Source organism: Clupea harengus, chromosome 21, assembly GCF_900700415.2.
Source record: "Clupea harengus chromosome 21, Ch_v2.0.2, whole genome shotgun sequence".
In the NCBI taxonomy this organism is placed as follows: domain Eukaryota; kingdom Metazoa; phylum Chordata; class Actinopteri; order Clupeiformes; family Clupeidae; genus Clupea; species Clupea harengus.
This window is the reverse complement of record NC_045172.1, coordinates 2,295,724-2,320,724: the sequence shown is the minus strand read 5'-3', so window position 1 is coordinate 2,320,724 and position 25,001 is coordinate 2,295,724. Positions and strand designations below refer to the sequence as shown.

The 25,001-nt window shown below is 44.7% G+C and overlaps 2 protein-coding genes across 7 annotated transcripts in view; one reads left to right on the top strand and one right to left on the bottom strand.

Moving 5' to 3' along the window:
* atp11a (ATPase phospholipid transporting 11A) overlaps window positions 1-8,221 on the bottom strand; it is a 68,693-nt gene extending 60,472 nt beyond the window's left edge. For 3 of the 6 annotated variants that reach the window (XM_031558972.2, XM_012819730.3, XM_031558971.2), the window contains exon 1: window positions 7,730-8,221. In XM_031558972.2, the coding sequence (XP_031414832.1) occupies window positions 7,730-7,768 (39 nt within the window). In that variant the 5' untranslated portion in view covers window positions 7,769-8,221. The remainder of the gene's footprint in view (window positions 1-7,729) is intronic. The other 3 variants (XM_012819732.3, XM_012819733.3, XM_042702911.1) reach the window with 1 other exon arrangement.
* A 775-nt stretch (window positions 8,222-8,996) lies between these two features.
* The window catches only part of tubgcp3 (tubulin, gamma complex associated protein 3), a 21,505-nt gene continuing 5,500 nt past the window's right edge, over window positions 8,997-25,001 (top strand). The window contains exons 1-14 of the mRNA XM_031558668.2: window positions 8,997-9,213; window positions 10,124-10,231; window positions 10,657-10,724; window positions 10,904-10,981; window positions 11,086-11,297; window positions 12,876-13,042; window positions 14,233-14,345; window positions 18,338-18,463; window positions 18,771-18,839; window positions 19,012-19,144; window positions 19,331-19,497; window positions 22,375-22,485; window positions 23,802-23,910; window positions 24,610-24,799. Of these exons, the coding sequence (XP_031414528.1) occupies window positions 9,138-9,213; window positions 10,124-10,231; window positions 10,657-10,724; window positions 10,904-10,981; window positions 11,086-11,297; window positions 12,876-13,042; window positions 14,233-14,345; window positions 18,338-18,463; window positions 18,771-18,839; window positions 19,012-19,144; window positions 19,331-19,497; window positions 22,375-22,485; window positions 23,802-23,910; window positions 24,610-24,799 (1,727 nt within the window). The 5' untranslated portion in view covers window positions 8,997-9,137. The remainder of the gene's footprint in view (window positions 9,214-10,123; window positions 10,232-10,656; window positions 10,725-10,903; window positions 10,982-11,085; window positions 11,298-12,875; window positions 13,043-14,232; window positions 14,346-18,337; window positions 18,464-18,770; window positions 18,840-19,011; window positions 19,145-19,330; window positions 19,498-22,374; window positions 22,486-23,801; window positions 23,911-24,609; window positions 24,800-25,001) is intronic.

The following is a 25,001-nucleotide window of genomic DNA, read 5'->3' as shown; positions in this document are numbered from 1 at the left end:
TGTGCTCTGGGTTGGAAACGCTGTGAAAATGTATCGCACCACATCGCTGAATATGTCTGCTCAAAAATACATCTAGCAAAACAGATATGGCATATTATTGCCAACTGTGCTGTGATGTAGGTGTTTGCAAGGCAAGTCTGAGGCCTATTCACTAGTTAGCTCACTTGTTTCCTTCCTATCACTAGGTTCATTTTGCTGCTCTAGATCATTCATACTGGTAGATCTTCGGGAGAGCACATGCAAGAGTTTCAGTGGCTGCAAACACATACAAGAAAAAACACCTAACTTCTGAGTTAAGTCCCATCTTCACCATACTGCTATGACAGCTTCATGTAGGAACCCCAGGCACAGGTGCACACCTTCCGAAGCATCCTGTCCTATCTCAGCACCACCATCCTGGGAGCCTCCTCCTCACTACGATCAAATGGAGCTCCACACACCTTCAATATCACCTCCCAAGTCCACGCCTACTCTCGGTGGTTCTTCTCTCACACTCTTCACGGTGTTGTTCCACTTCTGCTTTTTCTGCTTCACTTGCTGCTTTCTCCACGTGAGCCAAGTCGGGGGAGAGTTCAGCAGCTCTCTGAGCCGAGCTGTCCGCCTGGGCCCTATTCTAACCCCCACAACTCCTTTGGCGTCACATGATTCTCAACTGATCCTGCGCTTCCAGAAGAAGAAGAAAAAAAGAAGACACTCCTGAGGCCAGGCCAGACTAGACAAATGAGAAACCCAAGACCCTGGGTGTGAGCGAGATACACAAAGAGGGGGATGAAAGCTTGTAAGGAAAAAAAATGTTTGTTGGCCAGTGATTACTTTTTCATCACTGTTCTATCCCTCAGTTTAAAAAGCAGACAGGAACAAGAGGGGGGTGGGGGGTGGAGGGTGGAGCAACATGGGGAGGACATGAGGGAGACAGAGAGAAACAGAGGGCTGACATGGAGGCAAATGATGTCTAATTCTTCAGCACAAACAACACATCTCACAATGTGTGTGTGTGTGTGTGTCTGTGAAACTCAACCTGTTTATTTGGAGGTGGCAAGAGCAGCCAAAGCTGGCAGGGCTTGTTCAGATACATCAAATGTTTTTGGAGGCTGCCGTTTTCTAGCCTGGGTAGCGGTGCTGAAGTACATGAATCCTGACACCCAGGTCCAGTGCCACGCTGGGCCAAGCTGGCACACTCACCCCCGCCATGGGGGCCTGCTGGCACATGAAATACCACTCTGCCTGCGTGCCCTTCATTGACCCCAGGCATGACTGAACTAAAGCAGCCCAAAATGTCCCTGCACTGAAATGTCCTACTTAGTGTGGGCGTGTCAGTGTGTGTGCGTGTGTGTGTGTGTGTGTGTGTGTGTGGGGGGGGGGGGGGGGGGGGGGGTGGGTGTGTGTGTGTGTGTGTGTGTGTGAGCAGCAGTCAGGGGACTCTTTTACTCTTCCTCTCAGTCACGAGTGATTTACAGTATCCATTACCAGGAGAGAAAAAAAAACGTTCCCAAAAGAAGTGCTTCGTTTGTAGACACTTCAAATTGAACGAAAGCCACTCACTGCCTCTTAGTATACTCACATTCGTTGTACTGTAATGTCAAGCCCTGCGAACTCAAACTGAGGCACAACCACTGATATTCAAAACCTATAGATCATACGAATCACTGACCAGGTTTCTTTAGAGATAAGTTGTGAGAGAGGTGTTGTGAAAAATAGAGAAAGAAAGAGGGAGAGAAAGAAAGGAACTTATTAGTGAGCATGAGAGGTACCCATCATGGTCGACTTCACTCTGCCTCCATTAAGCAGACAAACCCTCTTTGAGCAGGAGCATTACGTCATTGTGTGTGTGTGTGTGTGTGTGTGTCTGTGTGTCTGTGTGTGTGTGTGTGTGTGTGTGTTAGCATGAGATGGGCCATCTCCATGAGACCCCATGGCACTGCTCTCCCCCCACCCAACCCTTCCCACTGGCCTAACCACCCAACATAACACTGGCAGAAATGACAGTCACCCACCATTGATCCACACTCCACAAGGAGTCATAACTCCAGTAATGGAAGGATCATGATGTGAGGCATGAACACCACAGACAGGCCAAAGGGGAGGCGGGTGCTGAGGAGAGACTCCAGCTCTGTGATAGCAGGGAACTCTCTGCATTCGTACTGCACAGCCTAGTGACTTTGGACTCAACTTGAAGGATCACAACAGGGCAAAGGGGGCTGTTACACCCTACCCTTAACAACACTCCACCACTGACCCAAATCAACCACAGAAGACACCTTTAAAATCACCAAATGTATTGGTGGATACAGATTTATAAGGACTCTAAATCAAGACTACAAAAGACACAATGTCAAAAAACAGCAACACAAAATCCCAGGCTGAGAGGCAAGACCAGCTAGAAGCCTCCTCCTGAACATTTGACCTGCTGCTCAATGTGGCCCTGGCTAGGTGCACCTCATCCAGCAATCAGGTGTAGCACAACCTGGGCAGAGCTAGAGAGAGGTTAGAGAGACACACACACACACACACACACACACACACACACACACACACACGTGGCCGTTACAAGGGCGATGAGTGCCTCCGAAGGCGTGTGTCAACAGACCTCGTTTAAAACCTAGTTAACTGGACTGGTTCCTCTGTGGACACTGGCCAGCCGGGCTGAGGTCAGACACCATTTTCTGTTGGCCATTATGAGTTCAGTCCTCCTCAGCACTCAGAGAGAACTTCCTTTCTGACAAGACCATGAGACCAAAGAAGAACATTACAGCACCAGTGTCCACACACGCACGCACGCACGCACTCACGCACACACACAGTAGTTCTTCACAGTGCTGAAACGTTTACACACACACTCTCGGATTTCTGCAGTAGCCCCTTCTGCTCCATTAAACCACATTCATCATGAGCCTATTTTGCTATAAAACACACTCCGATTCAACCCAGCTGTTTGTAAGAACACACACACACACACACACACACACACACACGCCTTTTCCAGTCATTGTCACTAAGGCCCTTCATTTAATTTGGTCTCTGTCAGAAGTCAGGGAAATGTATACATTTAATGATGTATCACAGGGTTGAAAACATCAGGCAATTGATCAAGCTGATTGGTTTAATTTATTATATGTCCAGGCAAAAATGCTGTTGGTTGGAGAGATAAGCCATTCATCTGTTTCCTCTTGGATACTTCAGTAGTAAATATTGATCAGTGTGAGGTAGGAGGCAATGCTGCTATATCACAATGGTCTGAGCTGCAGGAGTTCAGTGAGGTACATGAAGCCCTGAGTCCACACTGTCATTAACATATAAAGATCCACAGGAGGAGAGACTTCACTCCAAACACACATCTTCACACTTTTCTGTTTCTGAATAGGATTCCCAATGAAGACACTGATAGGCTTGGCCTAGTGCCGTTTTGATGTGCCTCAATGGAGCCATAGTCAATAGCAACATCATATTTCAAAGCAATGACCTTTCCCAGACCAACCTGCTGATTCTACAAGCAAAGGCCTTAGTGTTAGGTTGTACAATGATGCTAATCCTTTTAGAATGACTAATGTACTCACATGAAAAAGCACAGCTGTGCCATCACTGCAGCCTTTCCAAATCAGCAGTTTGAATGCAATGGTGGTCGAGGTAAAAGCTGTTTCACCTGAGAACAATTATTAAGCTCCCGATGCAAAGGCTTTGATTTTCCAGTAGAAAGAAAAACGACCATCCAGTCAATTATTAAATAACAGAAACAATAGATATTTCAGCCAACAAGATGAGCTCTTAATCTTGAAAATAAAACATTGAATATAAAAACAAACAACACAACTCTATTCCAGGGGTGTGCTGTTTTGCAGTAAGCGATCAAGAGAACACCAGTAAATGAGATTAGCATTCTGGATAAAGGAGAAGTGAGATTGCCTGTGTGAACCCCGAGGAGGCCGGAGAGGGGTAGCGGTGCTGCTTCCTGTCCAAGCCAGCAGATTAGTCAGCAATGATGTGGTCACTGAGCACATCTCCCTGTACCCTTCGCAAAGAAAAAAGACAACATCGTGCAACGTGGGGGGTAGCTTGACCATGCCATAAATAGCCAAGTGTGTGTGTGTTAGTGTGTCTGTCTGATTTCCCAAGACACTTCACACTCTAAAAAGGCCCTCCCAAATCAAGGCTAGTAGAGCCATCCTGTTACACTCAGAGATTGGAAATATAAACCCTTAATACAAATACTGATTACAGTTTCTCTCGTTGCATTGGTACATTTCTTGGATCAGAAAACGTTTCTTCAACCTTCACATCACCGTCACTTGTCCACATCACGACAGCAATTTTCTCATTGCAAATCTTCATATTTTTGGCAAATGCTTTTGGACATTCATGCGAAAGGGTGTAATGGTTTGCTGTTCAGTCTCACACACAAAAGCATCCTGGTATCTATTGATTGTTTAAGTCAGGACATGCAAATGGGTTAAATTCAATGGGTTGATTCAATTTGTTTGAGAGAAGTGTTGTTTACGAATTGTTCAGAGAAATGCACTTACTGCTAAGGATGATTCTAGAAATGTACCAAAGCGACTGAGAAAAACGAACAAAAGGATTTCAGATACTACTCAGACGAGTGAAATGATAGAGTTGTAGAGTTGTAGTCCAAGATGAAAAATGAGAGGAGAATGAGAGACAGAGGCAGACAAAAAGAGAGGGATAGAAAGGAAGGAAGAGAACAGGAGTCTCTGCAGTGGGGAAACGGTCTCATCTCCTCCTCTCTTGTCTCTTTGAATCACCACTCAGAGCTCGCGGGTGGTGCAGGCAAACTGACAGGTCTGAGGATCATGTATTGTCCTCAAACTGGGGTTTTCCAAATGACAATTTCAAATTTTCGGAGGAAAAAGGAAAGCTTAGTTACATAACAGCACCGTTCCTAAATCCCAACTGATGCGCTTTCAGAATGGCACATAAAATAATGGAAATGCTTTTCAGGAAATAGGCTACCTTTGATATTGTGCAACGCAAAGTGCATTTTTCTCTGAAAAGAAACATATCTGAATGCTTGATAATGTTTTACCTCTGTATTAAGAAAAATACAAATGGAATGTAATAACCACAATATGTCCTTTCAGTAAAACACAACAATTTGATTGTATCCACTCTCCACTGAAATAGTGTTGCCATGAGCTTGTTTATTTCATGGCAACAGAATTTAGTCTATTTATGAACGCTCAATGTGTCTGACTGTCCTCTTTTGAACCCTACAACAACAGCATTAGCCATGCTTCATTTCAAAAGCATCGATTCATTTTACAAATAAAAGAATCTCCTGCAAAACTATATGCCAGATTTATGCCGGTGATAGGTGAAGTGCAGAACACATTCTACTGCAGACTCCCGATGTCACAGTAGTTCTGGGGACATTGCAATCATCAGTGGTTTGTGTGCCTGAGCCGGCCAGAGTCTCATGACAATCGACAAGCACCTTGTCACCTCACCACCCATCTCTTACACACACACACACACACACACACACACACACACACACACACACACACACACACACACACACACACACACACACACACACACACACACACACACACACACGCGGCTGTAAATGTGCCGAAGAATAGATCAGCACAAGAGGTCCTGGGCAGTGGAGGGACTCAGGGAACAAAGCACACAGAGCAGAGTGTGGTGAACATTCCACTGATCAAGATGAACTGGGCTTTGTCACCGGCCCCTCACTGAGCAGTGGCCCATGTGCCTGTGCATCACGTGCTCAGCAGCCCCAGGCCCAGCACGCCTGTGCCAGCCAGCCATTGGTTGTTTAAGGCATATCTACACACAAGTGCAGACCAGGTCCATTTCACACTAACTTAAATGAGCAATGCTGCTTCTAAACATACATGTCACTGAACCAAACTCATAATGGCGATTTCACGTTAGTCCTTGACAAAGGCAGATGGCAATGCATGACAGAAATGAATCTTCAACTTCATCTTTATGTGTATATCATCTGTGAGTAACTAATTATAGTGTAATAATTGAATTTACTTTGGCCTATATATTTTGCATACTATGTAGCCAAAGTGTTACTAATGGCTTATGAGTCAATCTTCAATCTAATGGTTTGCAAAACATAGGTCTAATGAGCAGGCATGTTATCCAAGGAAAAGGTAAATACAATAGCGGGGTATATTAAATTAGGACTTTAGGGTTATAAATATATTATAAATGAGGACTTTACCATAACATGTTATATAATGCTGTACTGGCATAAGGGTGAGAGAGTTTGGGATGAACACAACCAGCATAGTGTTTCCACTCTCTGAAACATTCTATCATCACCCGTGGCAATGGCTGTCTGCAGCACAGCCAGAGATTTGTATTATCTGTGAATGCGTCCGCTTACAGGTGTCCTCATGACACAAGCAGTGGCCTTCAATGGTGACTGTGGGGGTTGCCAACATTGTGATATTTACCTTAGTGAGAAAGTTAGTGTTTGTTGTGTGTTTGTGTAGGTGTGTGCGTGTGTGTGATGTGTGTGTGTGGGGGGGGATAGTTCTTTAAATTCCAGGCTGTATAAGCCTGCATATATGGTTAAAAAGTTAATCAAAATATTCATACAATTGTACAATTAGGCTATTTACCAAATCACTCTCACAATAGAATAGTTATTTGTGTTGCTGTAGGCTGTAGGAGATCTATGTTTGAAAACTCTTCAACTGTCCCTCTCTCGCTGCACATACAGACAATATGCAGCACCATGCACTCTGAATATCAGCCAGTATTGATAGAATAGGCAACCCTTTACATTGATCACAGTGATGGCCATCAGTATAGGTCCAGACCTACATGAAAGCGCCTGGATTAAGTAATGACTAATTCGTGCGATCGGTTTCATTTTATGGATATTTACATTATTTTTGCCATGCTTGAATTCATATCGGATATATTTTTTATTATTTGTTCAACTGATACATCAACCATAATTATCCGGTTAATGAAACAAGATAGGAGGCGACATTTTCAAAACAACTCAGAAAATGACGCCTACAGATGTCAACAGTTTGACCTGTTTGGGCTTGCAGTGTAACAAGCAGTTGGTAATATAGGCTACTTGAAGTTAGATGTACTTGATGGCCTTGTTGAATACGGGGATTAGAAGTTTATAGGTCTGAATTTCCTTCAGAGTTTAATCGCAAATTCACTCTATCGCTGTACTTCAATCATAAAATAGCTCCATATTCGGAGACCATAAATGTAGAAGAACAGTTATATTATAACGATGTCCAGTCTGACACTCAGCCCAGCTCATACAATCTCATAACCCTGAGCAAGGACTTCGTTTCAATTACATATTTACGGGTGTTGGTTGTTCAAGTGAAACCGGCTGACAAGAGGCATCTGTGAGCTGGGTTACTAAACTAGTTAGCAGATACATGCCGGTCATTGTTTAAATGGCCCTGGGGTGACTCGCGCTTTCCGTATTCATTTGCAAACAAACAACAGTCGTTGTCCTCAAGCTAAACTGGCAGGTGTAGCCTGCACTGCAAAGTGTTTCTGCAATGCAAATTGTCATTCTATGATTTGGTGAGAAATTGTGGAACCCCGTCTCATTCAGTTAGAAAAAAAGACCTCCGCTAACATCATGGACAGCGTTGATGCTCCTTTTCTAACGACCAACAAGTTGGGAATGCACATCACTGACACACTCATTCAATATCGCAAAATGGTAACGTTAAAACAGGCTACTACTTACGTATCTACTGATGAGGTTCCGAAGCGTGCTAAAATCCATTCTTGCGACAGGTGCCAGGTGGTCTTGCTATTTCTTCTCCTATGATCTTATCTGAACGTTTGAAGCGCTAGCTAATTTTAATTTTCACTCTCCGTTCCATGACTGTCGGGCGGTCTCCCTTTTGCTTCAGAAGTGACAGTCCAGGACTGCTATTGTTTTTTTTTTCTAATTGTCTGTGAGCCAAGCTATAATCAAGGTAACTTAGCCTAACGACTCTAAAACCGAGCGGATTTACAATTTGGACTTCGGTAACACACGGGCATCTTCAGATTATTTGAGCGGACAATGCATTGTTCCCCTTTCGAAAGATATACAGTAACGTCAATGCACAATCACTTCTCAACTGCCCCCTCTTGCTATTTTTTGCGTCCTCCTTCTGTCCCTCACCATCCCCGTGCCTTCACGTCGTCGCGACTCCCAGTAGTGGCCACTGATGATCTTTTCTCTCACTCTACGTCACTGCTGCCTCAAGCGCCTGCGCACTTGTAGGTCACACCCACCTGAAATTCTGAATACTGAAACACGCCCCTGTCAAAGACTTTACATAGACCTATCTAAAATCTGTGATTATTGCTTGCATTACCACAAGACAAACATCTTGAGTTAATCTTACATATTACTTATTACTTAAGGATTTTTTTTTTATGAGCAATTTTTGCGTTCCTTCGCAATATTTTATCCTGGCTATACTTTTGCAAGTATTGTGAGGGAATCCAAAAGTTATTGCGAGGCAACGCAAAAATTGCTCATCATCAAAAAGCAAAAAAATCTATTGCGTGTGAAGCCAAAAGTAGGTTATTGCAAGGGAACGGATCCTTCTAAGGACCATGGTGAATTTTGCATGGAAATTTGCGAAGGAATCCAAAAGTATTGCGGGATAACGCAAAATGTGATGCGTGGGAACCCAAAAGTAATGCAAAAATATTGCGTGGAGATGTAAAAGTATTTCGAGGGAACAAAATCAGCTCAGAAAAAAAACCTTAGCCCTCAGGGTCATGGTGGTGATTATTGCATACAGGTTTAACATAGCCAGTAGAGTAGTAATAAAATAGTAATATTAACAACAATTAAATAACGATAAGACAACAGTATAATAACGTCCACAATAAATTAAAAAGATTATCATTCACATGAAGAGACAGTTTATTGCTGATGGGAACAACACTTTGTAGGAACCGTGTGCGTCCTAGATATTTTCTTACAGGGCTGTATTTTCAGTGCGTCCCTGTTTTTTTGGACTGCTCTTCTTCTGTTGAAGCTTTCGGCGGGTTCTGTTAAAATGGCGCTGTTGCCAGGAGTGCAAAACCAATGGAGGAATAACGACAGTGGATAGAAGCAGGCATATTTGTCTCTGTGAATAAGATACACCATGGCAGCACTTGATCAAAAATCTCCAAATGTTCTTTTGCAAAGTCTTTGCTGCAGAATCACCGGGAAAAGTGAAGGTAACCGAAACAGCCAGTTAGTAAGCAAACATTTGTCAGTTAGCCTGCTAGCCAGCTACCTAGCTAGCCAACTTTGCAAATGCCAGTCTACAGTGTGAGCTTTCTGGCTAACCCTAGCTTGACTGTTGCTGCTTAGCCGATGGTTAGCTGGCATCGTTGAAGTAATTTGACCACTTCATCAGATATTTTGTGCACGATTTCAGTCAACGTATTGCAAGTATTGATGGATTGGCATGTATGAAGCCAGGGTATATGAGCGATTTAATATAGTTTAGCGAGGAAACGGTTTGACTTCAAATGGTAAAATGTGGGAATTATCAGGATGACACACTAGATAGCTAATTTGACTCACTGGCATTTTGTCATCAGTTCAGCATCCATGAGATGGAAAGGCCCTATTTAGATCTACACTTTGAGACCGTTTACAAGACGTATTCCACTGTGTTACATATAGTCAGCAATGTTGGTAAGCCATTCGTTTGTGTTTGCTAGCTGGCAAGCTATATGCGATGCCCAATAGTCGTTATTGACGTTACATGGCCGTCTGTCATCAGGTGGCTTGTGACAGTGGGTGTATGTTAGAGTTCATGCAAAGGAAGGTTTCATCTGCAGGAGGAATCGCAGCTTTTGAGTTTGTAATCCAACCATCGTTGATTCAAGCCATGTAAGGTTAAGTGCATAAGGTGTTAATAACTAGATCAAATAGTTTTACTTATGCAGGAAATCATTTTGACCAGTGGTCATTTAGTGCCCTCACGAAATGAACAATGTAACATGGTTGTATGGTATCCTGCTCTTTAGCATTACCCATTTTTTTGACACAAGAGATATGTCAGCCTTGTGTCATACTGTTTGTTTTTTTCTATTGAGATTATCCTTTCAGTTTGATATAGTATGTCTCTGCTTCCAGCTGAGGTCGCTCACCAGTTCCAGTATGCTGTGAGAGTCATTGGGAGTAACTATGCCCCCACCATCGAACGGGATGAGTTTCTGGTTTCGGAGAAGATCAAGAAGGAGTGTAAGTTCTACTCTTTACTTTCTCTACTTTCCAGCCTTAAGAGAGTCGACACAGTCTGTCCTCTGTCCTTGTTGTGGGGCGAATATTGAGCGTCAGTGACACAAAGCAAACCAAGAATAGGGCACCGCTCTCACAAGTATAAATAAAGATGGAAGGATGGAACTGTTGCCATGTTCCTTATGCCTGTTAGTTTAATTGATGGCACCAGCTATAGGGGTCGGTTTCTTTCATTATGGTGGGCTTCTTCAAGCATGTTAAATGACAACAGAAAGGCTAATTGGAGAGGAAACTGATGTACTACCTAGAAAAAACGTAATCAGGACAGTCTTCAGGAACAGGACACTTTTGCTCATCCTTGCTGTGCTGAACGGTGGATGTACTATTCTGATGATGTTTTGTTTTGGCCCCTTGTCTTTCTCCTGCAGTGATGAAGCAGAGGAGAGAGGCAGATGCAGTTCGCTTCTCTGAGCTCCATCGCAAGCTGCAGACCCAGGTGAGCCCTAACAGGAGTTTAATGGGAAAGTTCTCCTGGCAGGGTGCTCTTGAGCATATCGTTAAGAGCAGCATTTGAGCGCTTTCAGGCAGGGCTGGCAAGTTTATAAAAATGATTTAAAGCAGCAAAGATGAATACCATTTTTTTCTTTTTTCACATGTGTTTTTGGTCATACATAGGGCGTGCTCAAACAGAAATGGTCAGTCTTGTACCTGCTGCTGAGCCTTTGTGAAGACCCACGTAAACCATCTAGTCGGGTAAGAAAACCAGGTTTGACTCCTACCATATAGACACAACATCAATCACTGTCATGAATCAGTGTCCCTGGCTTAGCTGTTAAAGTGTGTCCTGTCTGCAACAGGTTGGGAGCTATAGTGCCCTGTTTGCCCAGCCGCTGCCCCGAGATGCCCACTCCACCCCGTTCTATTGCACTCGGCCCCAGTCCCTGCCCCTCAGCTACCCCGAGCGCGGTGTGACCCAAAACAACACCAGCATGGGCACCAGTGGCATCAGCAGCTTGGGAGTTTACTCTCTCAATGGTCCCACTCCGACACCACAGTCCCTGTTGGTTGGGTGAGTCAGCCTCCCTCTCGTTCAGCCAAAACTGAAAAGGAAATCACTTGTTTAGTCTAGGTTTGGCTATGTGCAGAACGTTTTGTGCTGTGCTAAAGGTGTTTTAGAACTGTTGTGTGCATTTCAATATCAGAGTTGTTATAGTGTTGCAGGATAAAAGCTACTATGATTGATCAGTTTTATCAGATCTCCCCAACAAGTACCAACAAGACCAGGCCAGTAGCTCTTGTAGAGATGAAGGTTGATCAACTCTCACATTGACCTTCAAAAACCATTTCAGTCAGTAGTGAAGAGAGAATGCCAGAGCCTGCGGCTGTAGTCTTTTAGGTATTTGTAGTCTTCTAGGTATTTGTAGTGCAAATGTAATTGAAAACTTTCGGATTTTACATATCCACCTAGGAGGAAGGTCCCAAAACTGGTAGACATGATGACAAATCCAGCATGTTTTGGTTTGTCTAGTTGTGTTGTGAAATTCAGTCCTGGTTTTTGTGGTGGCAGTTTTATTCTAATCACATTGACAGTATTTTCTCTTTCTGTGGTTGCACATAAGGCTGCAACATAACAACAAAATGTTAAAAACAAATGTGAAGGGGTCTGAACTCTTTCCTTATGCACTGTATATATTTTAAATATAAGCCCATACACTTTGTGCTGTTGCTTAATTGATTGTAGAATCATTAACATTGTAATTCAACAGATTGGGAGTATCTTTACGATGCCCGGCTCCCAAGGTCATTTTTTATCATTTGAAAACTGCCATTATGTAGCAATTAGTGCATTCCCTCAAGGCTTGCTAATGGGTTCACAAAGAGACAGTCCTACTGAGGGCAGATTACAGGAGTGACGGCCAATTTGTTTTTACTTGGAAATAAACCTTTTTAGCGTTTCTTTTTCTTTTTAAAAGCTTTTCAGGTTTCAAGAATCCCCACACTTATAGTGTTCCGTAAGCCACGTGGAATCAGTCAGTGTTATTTAGGTTTTCATAACTACACTGCATGGATGTGGCAGCTTTGTGTATCTGAATGGCTTTGTGCTGACTGAATGGTTGCCACTCATCCAAAGCTCTGATGCGGCGAGGTCGTCCATGTGTCTACGGTGTCTACGGTGACGGCATCTGAGGCCTTCTCCCTCAGAGTGTTTATTTAGCCTCCTGGTGCTCTGGGAGTGGAAATTGATCCGTGTGGCTCGTAAGTGTTCTCCCTCCACATCCGAATCGACCCGGGTCCAAATCCTGGCCCGCTGACGTGTTTTAGGAGAACTTTCAGACAGCGGGAGGGAGGAAGAGTGTTCCCCCTCATTGAGCCTGTTTTCTGTAAACTTGCGTGCAAAGTACTGTGGACTTCCAGTAACTTCATATATTTTTAGAGAAGGGCAAAAAAGGTACATAAAATACCGATTCATCACTAAATTGTGTTGGAGACTTGCTGAATGTAGCAGGTCCACTCTAAGAGGAATTGTGCCCATGCAGCAGCCCTGTGTTATTGGTGTCCCTTTAGGGAACTGTGGGCCCTGCAGTGGTCTTACCAAACAGAAAGGTAGTAATGGTGTCCATAATAACCCTGCTTCTCTCTTCCATAGGCACCAGGTGGCTGGTGATGCATCGAGAGGCGCTCGTCTGGCCTGGGCCCTCCCAATCACAGCGTCACCCCCAGGGGCAGCAGCACCTACCTCACGGGCCCCTGTTGGGCCCCTGGCCCCAGCCAGCAGGGTCACCCCCCGCCATAGAAGAGAGGGGGATGGCAGCGGTGAGTGACCGTTGATGCAGGGTGTACTTTTTCATTCATACGCAGTCAAATAAATCAAGGAAATATGCACAAGGGTTTGGACAACACCGGTGTACATTCAGCATGTTCTGCTGAATTAAAATCATAGTTTACTACACAGAACTGAGGTGGCAAAAATCATTCATGAAAACGCCTTACAAGGGAAGCTGAATACAGCTGTCTATTTTACACTAAGTGTAAGTACTACGGTGATAAGTACTAACTGCAATTAGGTGGGAAGTGCTTAACAGTGTTGATGGCTAGACTAGATGAATAGTTGTATCTTCGCGATGCTAATAGGTAATAATACATTCTTAGTGTAGTTATAGCGGTGTGTCATATTCAACTCAGACGTCAGTTACATGTCCTGTTTGAGGCAAATGGTATCATGTTAATTTAGGTCCCTGCAGATTGCTCAGGTGATAAACTCCCAACCCCATCAGATCCCCCAGTCAGTCCGGTACACAGATGGGTGTATGTAGTGCTGAAGCAGGGGCCTCACATCATGTGCTCAGACTTCGCCAGCCTGCACCGCACTGGGCTTTGGCTTTGATAAATATGACCCCGCCAGGATTGATGGTCCAATAAAGCATCTGCCTTCCTAAAAGCATTGTGATTGTTATTGATACCACGCGAAGCAAACTAAATCCTCTCTGTCTCTCTGCCCGATTATGGGCGATCCACTCTTCCATTAGAGAGAGCGCTGTGTGTGTTTGCTCATTGCTAATGCCTGCTATAAATATTATGGGTTTCCAGTAGCTGTTACAGCAAAGCTTCTTTTTCACTAGAAAACTCTACCCTGTGTTTGTTTGGGTTTGGATGCGGTAGCTTGGGTATGTTTCTCTTTACTGGATGTGATTTGTTTTTGCTGTCACAGGGAAGCTCGCAATTGGCAGGCATTTCACACTCAGTAAGCAGTCTGTGGGCACAGTGACACCTGCACTTGAATATTTAATTGTAAGTGCTGGCAATTTGAGACAAATTATCACAGCTGGGCAGAGAATGTTCTTGCTCCTCTTAACTCAGCACAACCTCATTTCGGCACCTCCAGCTGGCTGATGGTCTCATAGCCTGGACTAAAAGTAATTGCACGGTAACTTACTTTGACTGTTCTCCGGTGTTTGACCTTGACTCTTGGGGGGTTTTTTTTTTCTCTCTACTCCCGTGCTCAGCTGAAATTGGTGAAGCCGCACTCGTCCGGGACATTTTGTACGTCTTCCAGGGAATTGATGGCAAGTTTATCAAGATGAGCGCTTCTGAAAACTGCTATAAAATCGACACAAAGGTTTGCTATGCTTCATTCTTATTCTAAGTAAAGACACAACATAGAGACATATTTGACTTTTGATCCCCTTCTGCCACTGTCAACAAGCAAAGAATCATACCTTATACAAACGGCCAGAAATGTACAAACAAAATGTAAACATTAAGCTCGAGCTAAGACCACTCCACAGATGTAAAATAATATTATTGTGTAGTAATGTGTCATATTTCTATGCGTACAGGACTGCCTTGACTGTGTGATAAAGTATAGAACAATCTGCAGTAAACCATTTAGAGGTGCAGTCCATGATTCTAATCCAATAACATTTGAGTTAAATTCAGTGAATTGCTTCTCATGGAAAACAAGCATAGTGGCTCGGGCCGAGCAATAAACAATTCCAGCCAATCAACATGTTGCTTCAGGAGCACAGAAAGGAGGGGTGTGATTTGATTGGCTGTTTAGCTCAAAAATCAACATCCTTTCGTCAGAGTCGCAGACTCTACCTTCAGATTACTGTGGAAGTCAACAAGTACACAAGGCTATGCAGGTCAAGCCCTGCATCGGTACCTCTGTATTATAAACCAAACTTAGCATGTCATCAATCCATAGGGAAGAATTATTACACTACCCCTCTGCATCACCTACACTTTCGATTCTCACTACAACATTAATCAAGTGAATTCCAAAGCTAGTAACTTTCCTTCTTAAGTCGTCTAATTGGTGTGGAATTAGTTATCGTGATGTTCAGTCCAGATATGAACATTTGCCTTGTAGAATGGGTGTGTCAGTCTATGCCTTATGGATTATCCATTCCACACAAGCCTCAGGAGAAATGTGCCATCAGACTAGAGCATTTGGGGTTGGGGGTGTATCTTGCACTACAATACAGCTTTCTAATGCGCAAATGTTAAAATCGTCAAGCTGGCCACTAACCCATGTTAATGGGTGAGATGAACAAAGACCCCCAACATAAATATTAAACTAGACTCGAAATGCACAACATTTGTACGTATATATATTATGCATTTATGGAAGTGCTGAATGTCCAAGGACTGCTGGCTAACAGTAGCACTGCTTTTAATCTCTGCATGGCTCTGTGTATAAGCACCTGTCCAGGACAACTTGTCTTACCTATAAATACCCTTTGCTTGGCCGATTATTATTTATTTGTTTATTTATGTCTTATTTTTGAATGTTTTCCTTGGCTGACATCAAGGTTGATGATGTGCTAAAAAAGAGCAGGAGATCAATACCCACTTTGGCCAGCCTCCACATAGAGAGAGAGCTTCACTGCACTCCACAGTCTCAGTCGTCACACTCTTAAACTCTTAACCTGTCAGTCTCCCAACTCGCAAGCCTAATGTAGGCCTTTCTGTAAACACATCAACCTAAACAATCATCGGCCCTTTCATCAGCTCACACCTCAGTTTACCCACCATCAAAAGAAGATGCTTTATCATCAGTGAAAAGAGCTGGTTTACCGTAACCTTTTTTTGCTTAACCACATACCATCAAGGCTTTTCAGGATACCAGGCAGACGTGTGACTGCTCTTAGTAATGCAGAGAGCCATTCAAGCAGGCAGTAGGGCTTCTGGTAGCAAGTATCTGTCTGGCCCGCAAACCGTTCAACAGCGTAAGTGCTGCACCCAGCCCCCAATGGATTCAGCCTGATCACACTCCTATTTTTCAAATCGCAGCACTAGACTGTTAATTGTTCACCAGAGAAGCAGCCAGCTGATGCTACTGTAGTGTGTGGGAAGGTGTGAGGAGTGATTAGTATGGGTTGCCATGGCGCCGGCTCTACACAGGCTGTGTTGATTCTTGCCATCTTCTAAGGCATGCATTGGGTCGTTCGTATTGTTGCTGGAGATGGAGAGAGGGGGGGGGGGGAATGTTCCTCCTTATTTGTCCTTTTCTTGCCGTGGCTTAAGAGCGGGGGAAATTGACCGGCGCTAATTGGGTTCCCCTGGCACGCTCCAACAGCGGAGGTCGTCTGGGGAGCGGTGGCCGCTGGTGGGGAATGTTCATGCCGTGTGCGGTTAGTTTGACTCGCACGGCAACGCCACTTTCCCCTCGGGCAACCGAGGAGGGCTCTCCACTCGATGCCTCTGCAAGGGGACCAAAAGGACTGCTCAGTCGAGCGTTCAAAGCACTTAGAGTGGAAGAAAGAGATGATGATCCTGTTAAGTGTCCAACATTGAGGCAAAAACGCTGTAAAGTAGTGGACAAACATTGGTTAGTTGACTAAAAGGGGGGGCATAGTGGTTGTATAGAGGTAGAAGTGATCCAGTTCACTTTCCAGCTGGAATGAATCGCTGAGTGAGAGGCTTATGAATGAAGACATGAGAAAAGGAATGAACAACCAAATAGGCTTCACTGAATTTTAGAGTGAACCAATCCAAAGGCAGAGATGGCCCAGCCATGAACGCTCTCTCAGTAGTACCTACTCTGTCTTCCCATTCAACAACCTGATCAGGGGTTGCTGGCTGGGGGCATGGCAGATGGCACTGCATTCTGGGCTGATCCTTGCCAGCCTGGCATGATGTGAGCAGACAAGCTGCTGCTCACAGATCGACCATTACATTACACGTGTGTGTGTGTGTGTCAGTCAGTGTCCATATGTGGATGACCTCTTTGTATATTCTGTGCACGCTAAATTCAGCTCCACCACATGCCTTAGGTTTAATGCCAAACTCCAACTTGAATTAGAAAGGACATGAGGTTCCCTCGGTCACGTCTGACTTCTGAGATTGACAGATAAACATGAATGAAGTTTCTAAAGGTTAGAACCCTTTTGAAAATCTGTCATTTTGCAGCTGTTATCTTTCAATACGTTTGTGAAATGTTGATGAGGTAAGAATAAGGTTAGGTTATGGTGGAATATGAAACAGAAATGATTGACTCCAGCCGTTATGTTCCCCTCATTAGCGAGGGCTTTAAAATATGTCTCCGTTGACAGAGACCTGTGTATGTATGTGTATTATATAGGAAGGATAGTAGAGCTAGGTTAGGGTGCCTTTCTGAAAACCTCCAGGCATCTTAGTTCCATGTTGAGGCCTAGTCTTTCTGTACGCTGGCCTTCAGTCCCCCTTTTTCAGGACAATTAAGTGAACTGATTAAGAATAATTGTTGTTTCATAGATCACATAATATTTTATTTAATTATGCTGAAATCTTATCCAGTTTAATATCCTGGTATATAAGGTATTTCAGGATGTCAAAAACAATTTTGATGGGGTCATTCACAAGAGTAATGTCAGAATAGAATTATATCTACATAGTAAATAGTATAGAATATAGAATAGTATTATGTCTGTTCTAGCAATCTGCAAAGATCTGTTGCGATCTGGTGCCCATGATTAAGCTTTGTGAATTTGAAAAAAGAAGTGGTATGTTGTTACTGTGTGGCTGTTGATTTAAAATAAGTAGTATTGTTGTTGCTGTGTGGCTGTTGATTTAAAATAAGTGGTATTGTTGTTGCTGTGTAGCTGTTGATTTAAAATAAGTAGTATTGTTGTTGCTGTGTGGCTGTTGATTTAAAATAAGTAGTATTGTTGTTGCTGTGTGGCTGTTGATTTAAAATAAGTAGTATTGTTGTTGCTGTGTGGCTGTTGATTTAAAATAAGTAGTATTGTTGTTGCTGTGTAGCTGTTGATTTAAAATAAGTAGTATTGTTGTTGCTGTGTGGCTGTTGATTTAAAATAAGTAGTATTGTTGTTGCTGTGTGGCTGTTGATTTAAAATAAGTAGTATTGTTCTTGCTGTGTGGCTGTTGATTTAAAATAAGTAGTATTGTTGTTGCTGTGTAGCTGTTGATTTAAAATAAGTAGTATTGTTGTTGCTGTGTGGCTGTTGATTTAAAATAAGTAGTATTGTTGTTGCTGTGTGGCTGTTGATTTAAAATAAGTAGTATTGTTCTTGCTGTGTGGCTGTTGATTTAAAATAAGTAGTATTGTTGTTGCTGTGTGGCTGTTGATTTCAGCATCAGACAGGACTGCTGTGCTCTGTTTTCCAGGTGCCATTGTGTAAATCCCTCCGTGACCTCAGCAGTCGCCTAGCGGAGCTGGGCTGGCTGCACAACAAGGTGCGCAAGTACACAGACTCCCGCAGCCTGGACCGCGCATTCGGCCTGGTGGGCCAGGTGAGCTCCCCTCAGACCGTGGGTCTATGTGCCATGCCAACCAGTATGTGTGTGTGTAATCTGTGTGGGTCGATGTGCCATGCCAACCAGTATGTGTGTATAATCTGGGTTGGTCTATGTGCCATGCCAACCCGTATGTGTGTATAATCTGGGTGGGTTTATGTGCCATGCAAACCAGTATGTGTGTATAATCTGTGTGGGTCTATGTGCCATGCCAACCCGTATGTGTGTATAATCTGTGTGGGTCTATGCGCCATGCCAACCCGTATGTGTGTGTAATCTGTGTTATGTCTCTTCCTCTCTCCAGAGCTTTTGTGCCTCCCTTCATCAGGAACTCAAGGAGTACTACAGGCTGCTTTCAGTGTTGCACTCACAAGTAGGAGTCGTTCTCACTATTGCATCTTTCTTTCTTTTTGCTTTTTTTCCATTCTGTCCTTTCTTTTGGTCTTTTCTGATCTTCCTGTCATTTGGTGGTGTTGATCAGTTGGGTTACCCTGCTGGTGCATTCTCTCTGCCATTGCCTACCTGTGTGTGTGTGTGTCCGTCAGCTGCAGGTGGAGGAGGACCAGGGCGTGACCCTGGGAGGGGAGAGCACGCTCACCCTGAGGCGCCTCCTCGTCTGGACCTACGACCCCAAGGTCCGGCTTAAAACACTGGCCGCCCTGGTGGACTTCTGCCAAGGTGGATTCACACAAATGTTGATGCTTGTGTTTTAATGCTTTATTTATTGAAATGAAAGGGCTCTCAAGGGGAAAGGTGAGAAGTTTTGAGAATCTAAGGTGGTATACTTGTGGTTTATATGGCTGTGATGATGACGACTGTAATGTGTGTGTGTGTGTGTGTGTGTGTGTGTGCGCGCGCTGTCAGGCAGGAAAGGAGGTGAGCTGGCGTCAGCGGTGCATGCCTACGGGAAGACGGGCGACCCCAACATGCGTGCGCTGGTGCAGCACATCCTGAGCCTGGTGTCCCACCCCATCCTCAACTTCCTCTACCGCTGGATCTACGACGGAGAGTTGGAGGACACTTACCATGAGGTCAGCACTACCTGTCTGCTCACACACACTCACACACAAACGTATTGACTCACTCACAAACACGCTTTGGACCTGAAAATCATGTGTGCACACACACACACACACACACACACACACACACACAAACAAACAGCACACTAAACTGAAATGAGAAGGCAGAAATGCACTACTGAGAGATAGGCCTCTTTCTCTCCTCTCTCCACCTCTCCCCTTTCTTCTAGTTTTTAGGAGACATTACCTTCACGGCCATATAACGTTTCTAAAGCAGGTTATACTCCTCAGCTACATTAACTTTGTATAACTAACAAGTGAACCAACAGAATAGACCCAATAAGGAGAGCAATGAGAAGCTGTAATGGCTAATAAAGTCATGGGAGAAGAAGGGGATAAAAGGTCAGGTTATGAGACTGCAGGCTCCAGCGGCCATCTCTCTCTCTCTCTCTCTCTCTCTCTCTCTTCATCCCTTTCTTCCGTTGGCCCTCTGGTGTTAATCTCTGCTGGTCAGCAGTCCCAGAATAGGGCATAGTGAATTGCCTGTGATGTCTGTGCCACCCTGTGCTGACCCCACAGCGAGTTGCAGGCAGAGGGCACTTGGAAGAGTTGTGGGCGCTGTCAGGCTTAAGCGGAGGGCTGGTAATCAGAGGGGCACAGCTCAAGGGGGTGGCACACGCTCTCCTCCTCTGGAGATTGCCCTTGCGGTGGCCGTTAACGAGCTCGTTATGACTTTGAGCGGAGGTGCAGCATTGGCACAGTCAGGGGGTGGGGGGGGGGGGCGCAAGCTTTTAAGGGGACATCTGAAAACGCTTTAAAGGAAAGAAGCTAATGTTGCAAAACAGATCAATGATCAGCAGATTTCTCTCTCGTCGGACACACTTCCACCGGTCCAAAAAGATAAACCCCGAATCCTAGGAGTATAGTCGCTATCTCGCGTTAAGCGCTTCCCTCTCCATTGAAGCCCATTATAAGGGAAAAGCTTAACTTGTCCCAGAACAGCGATCAATGTCCTAACAAAAAAGCAAAACAGAAATCCAATGTAAGGTAGGCCTCACTATCTTGCGTTTCGCTGTTTTTCCCATTGGCCTCTATTATAAGGAAAAAGCTTAAAATAGTATTATGGGCCAAAACAGCATCGTATCAGGTAGGGATGCACGATATTGAATTTTAGCCGATATCCGATATGCCGATATTTACAAGCTCATTTTGGCCGATTGCCAATACCGATATATACACCTCTGCTTTTTAATTATTGAAAAGTCTCTCCTGTACTAGAATGAATCTGTTATTATGATAGGGTATTGCTGTAGATACGGGACATTAATAACATGATTTGTATCATTTTAGAAATAGATATTCACTCATGAAACTATTGAAATGATTTCAAATATGGCAGATTTATTTATATTTTCACGTCACAATTTTCATATTTGAACAGTAACCAACTTCATCAACTACACTCTGGAAATGCAACTTGGCTATCTAGCTAACGTTGGTTAACTGACTTACAGTTTATTAACATCCCTTCTAGGATTTCTAGACTAATCTATGTAAGGTTATTGCCAAGTTAGCTATATAAATTCCATATATGCAAAAGTAAGCCATGTACAGATAGCGTGGGCTCGTGACATAACGTTTCACATGCCGTCAAATGAGATAATCAACTTTGCTGGTGTCACGTAGCATGCAAGCTAACTAGCTAGTGTTGTCTAGCTAACTAGCAACTTATTAACTTCAATTAGCGCGCGACAGGTAATGTTGCAAAGCGTTGCACGCGGGTGATCTGCATCTATGCATGCAACCTACGTTACGGCCAAGCTGTCGTCTCCTCTTCCATCTCCTGAAAAGTTTCCTGACAAATAGCATGTCAACAGCCTCTGATACTGTGAAGTACTGCCACACAGCCGACGTGTTGAATTACGTTGTTGGCGCTCATAGTAACCAAAACATTTGCTTCGCGTGCGCATAATTTGAACGTCACTTTATCGGCCAGGTACATCGGCAGAAATGTTCATATCTGCAGATGCCGATAATTAAGTTTTGAAGCTTTTATCTGCAGATACCGATGTCGTGCCGATATTATCGGGCATCCCTAGTATCAGGACTCCACTTCTCTGAGGTTTACCCCCATAGGAGCCCATTCTACGGACACTGCCTAATGCGTCTGGCCTTCAGTCAGCCTGCTGGGAATAGTTAAATGCTGCTCATGTCTATCATCCCCTGAGCTACAGCCTACACTGGGGTTGGGGGGTGGGGGGGTGGGATGAGCAGCATAGGATGAATTTGAAATGCATTTGTAGGCTTACTGTTGCAATAAGGAATATTAAGGCTTTTCTGCCATTATACGAAAAAGCTTAGCGTACTTAATGTAACGATCGATCAAAGACCACATTTCTCTGGCACATCTCTTTGTCATAAACACTTCCACATGTCAAAAATGAAATCCAAGGAATATGGTGATTATCTTATGTGAAGCGTTTTCCTCATTGATCGCTTTGAAATATAAAACCACATTAAGCTTTTCTGCGTCAAGTGTTTTAGAAAATACCCTTTTAAGACCTTGTGTGACTGGCTGTTAGTTTGTCCTGTGGCGTCCTAATGGGTTTGTTATTGGGAGGGCTAATGAAGATGGGCTGGGCCTGGACTCCCCAAGGCTCAGAGGAATTCAGAGGAAAGCCTGTGCAAAAGAGCCAGACACGAGACACGTATTTAAGAAATACGTTTTATAGTTGATCTTGTCAAATGTGCTCTTGAAGAAGTCAGTCAGTGTTTAACGCTGGTGTGTGTGTGTGTGTGTGTGTGTGTGTGTGTGTGTGTGTGTGTGTGTGTGTGTGTGTGTGTGTGTGTGTTTGTGTGTGTGTGTGTGTGTGTCTCTGTGTGTAGTTCTTTGTAGCCTCAGACCCCACAGTGAAGACAGACCGGCTGTGGCATGACAAATACTCACTGAGGAAGTCCATGATCCCCTCCTTCATCACCATGGACCAGTGCAGAAAGGTATGTCCATCTGTGTGTCCCCCTGTCCATCCACACACACTAAGAGCCTCACACACACTAAGGTATGTCCATCTGTGGATCCCCCTGTCCATCCACACACACTAAGGTATGTCCATCTGTGTGTCCCCCTGTCCATCCACACACACTAGAGCCTCACACACACTAAGGTATGTCCATCTGTGTGTCCCCCTGTCCATCCACACACACTAGAGCCTCACACACACTAAGGTATGTCCATCTGTGGATCCCCCTGTCCATCCACACACACTTGAGCCTCACACACACTAAGGTATGTCCATCTGTGTGTCCCCCTGTCCATCCACACACACTAAGGTATGTCCATCTGTGTGTCCCCCTGTCCATCCACACACCTTAGAGCTTCACACACACTAAGGTATGTCCATCTGTGTGTCCCCCTGTCCATCCACACCCACTTGAGCCTCACACACACTAAGGTATGTCCATCTGTGTGTCCCCCTGTCCATCCACACACACTAAGGTATGTCCATCTGTGTGTCCCCCTGTCCATCCACACACACTAGAGCCTCACACAAACTAAGGTATGTCCATCTGTGTGTCCCCCTGTCCATCCACACACACTAAGGTATGTCCATCTGTGTGTCCCCCTGTCCATCCACACACACACAAAGGTATGTCCATCTGTGTGTCTCCCTGTCCATCCACACACACTAAGGTATGTCCATCTGTGTGTCTCCCTGTCCATCCACACACACTAAGGTATGTCCATCTGTGTGTCCCCCTGTCCATCCACACACACTAAGAGCTTCACACACACTAAGGTATGTCCATCTGTGTGTCCCCCTGTCCATCCACACCCACTAGAGCCTCACACACACTAAGAGCCCACTGCTCATTTCACCACCTCCCTCCTCCGCAGTGGAGCTCAGTGTTGAGGTCTGTGGCACACACAAGCCTCAGCTGCGTAGTAGTTTTATCTGAGTTGAAGGTGTTGTACCTGACACCATGGCAGGCTTCTTTAGTCTCTTCCAGACTGAGCAGGCCAGACCTGTGCTCTGAAATGAGCGGTAGCTCTGACTTCATGCTGACGGACGTGTGTCCTCAGCAGCTTGATGTCTGGAGAGAGGGAGACACGGTCAGAATGGCAGACATTCCCCTCTCATCCAACAGTGGCACAAGACATTGACCAAGTGCATAGAGAAGAGAAATTACATTAGTATGGCTCTCCATTACTGTCTGCCCAGCATCCGCTTCTCATGTGACTAAACCTCAGTTTCTCTGTCCTTCCATCTCCCTCTCCTATTTTTCTGTGGCGCACATCCTTCACTAAACCACAGGTCCTGCTTATTGGGAAATCCATCAACTTCCTGCATCAGGTGTGCCAGGACCGGACTCCGACCGGCAAGATTCTGCCTGCCTCCAAGGCTGCCGACTCGCCCAAAGATGGTAAGGCGACCTTCCCTTCCCTGCCCTTCCCTTGAGCTGAAGGACTTTCCTTGTATTGCCACCCATCTCCCCCGGAGACTCCAAGCACATGCCTGTAATAGCAGCTTTTTAGGGGCTAAAAGAGGTGTTTACCGAACCTCAGCACGGTAAATGGGAGGAGGATTGATCTGTTGGTGGAGGGCTGGCACAGAAGCTGTCTGTTGTTTTCAGCCCGTAGTCTGCAGTTCTAAACGTGTGTATCGACAGTGGCCTTGTTTAGTGTAAGTGTGTCTTTCACCCTCCACTCCGTCTCCACAATCAATACTCATGTTGTCTCCTGGCCATGCCCTTGGGTTGAGCTGCCTCTTAAGACCGTCTCCTGGCCTTGTCCTTGGGTTGAGCTGCCTCTTAAGACCGTCTCCTGGCCTTGTCCTTGGGTTGAGGCTGCCTCTTAAGACCGTCTCCTGGCCTTGTCCTTGGGTTGAGCTGCCTCTTAAGACATCACTTTATTGTTTGTGTGCCTCAGTGTTTTCTCTCCTTCTCTCAGACAGAAGAATGGGACAGAAACCCATCATGTTTGGCCATTTTAGTTTGATAGACTCTTTGTTCACCTATCAGGCCCACACAGGCTGTTGTGTAGTTGGGGTGCACCTGTCTTTTGTTGAGCTTTGTTAAGTGTGTGGACTGAGGATGGTGTTGTGCTCTTGTGCTGCCCCACAGCTACAGAGCTCTTCACAGACATGGAGGGGGCCTTCCAGGAGAAGATCGATGCAGCCTACTTTGAGACCAGCAAGTACCTGCTGGATGTCCTCAACAAGAACTACCTCCTTCTGGAGCACCTGCAGGCTATGAGGAGGTACCTGCTGCTGGGCCAGGGAGACTTCATCAGGCACCTCATGGACTTGCTCAAGTAAGAACAGACACACACACACACACACACACACACACGCTGTTTGTTCCTCCACTAAATCTGACACGTTCACATATGCCGAACAAATGAACACTAACACATTTTAACACACTGATTGAATACTGAATTGAATTGAACACTAGATTGAATATTGAAAACACACACACACGCAAACACCCCCACACACACACACACCCACACA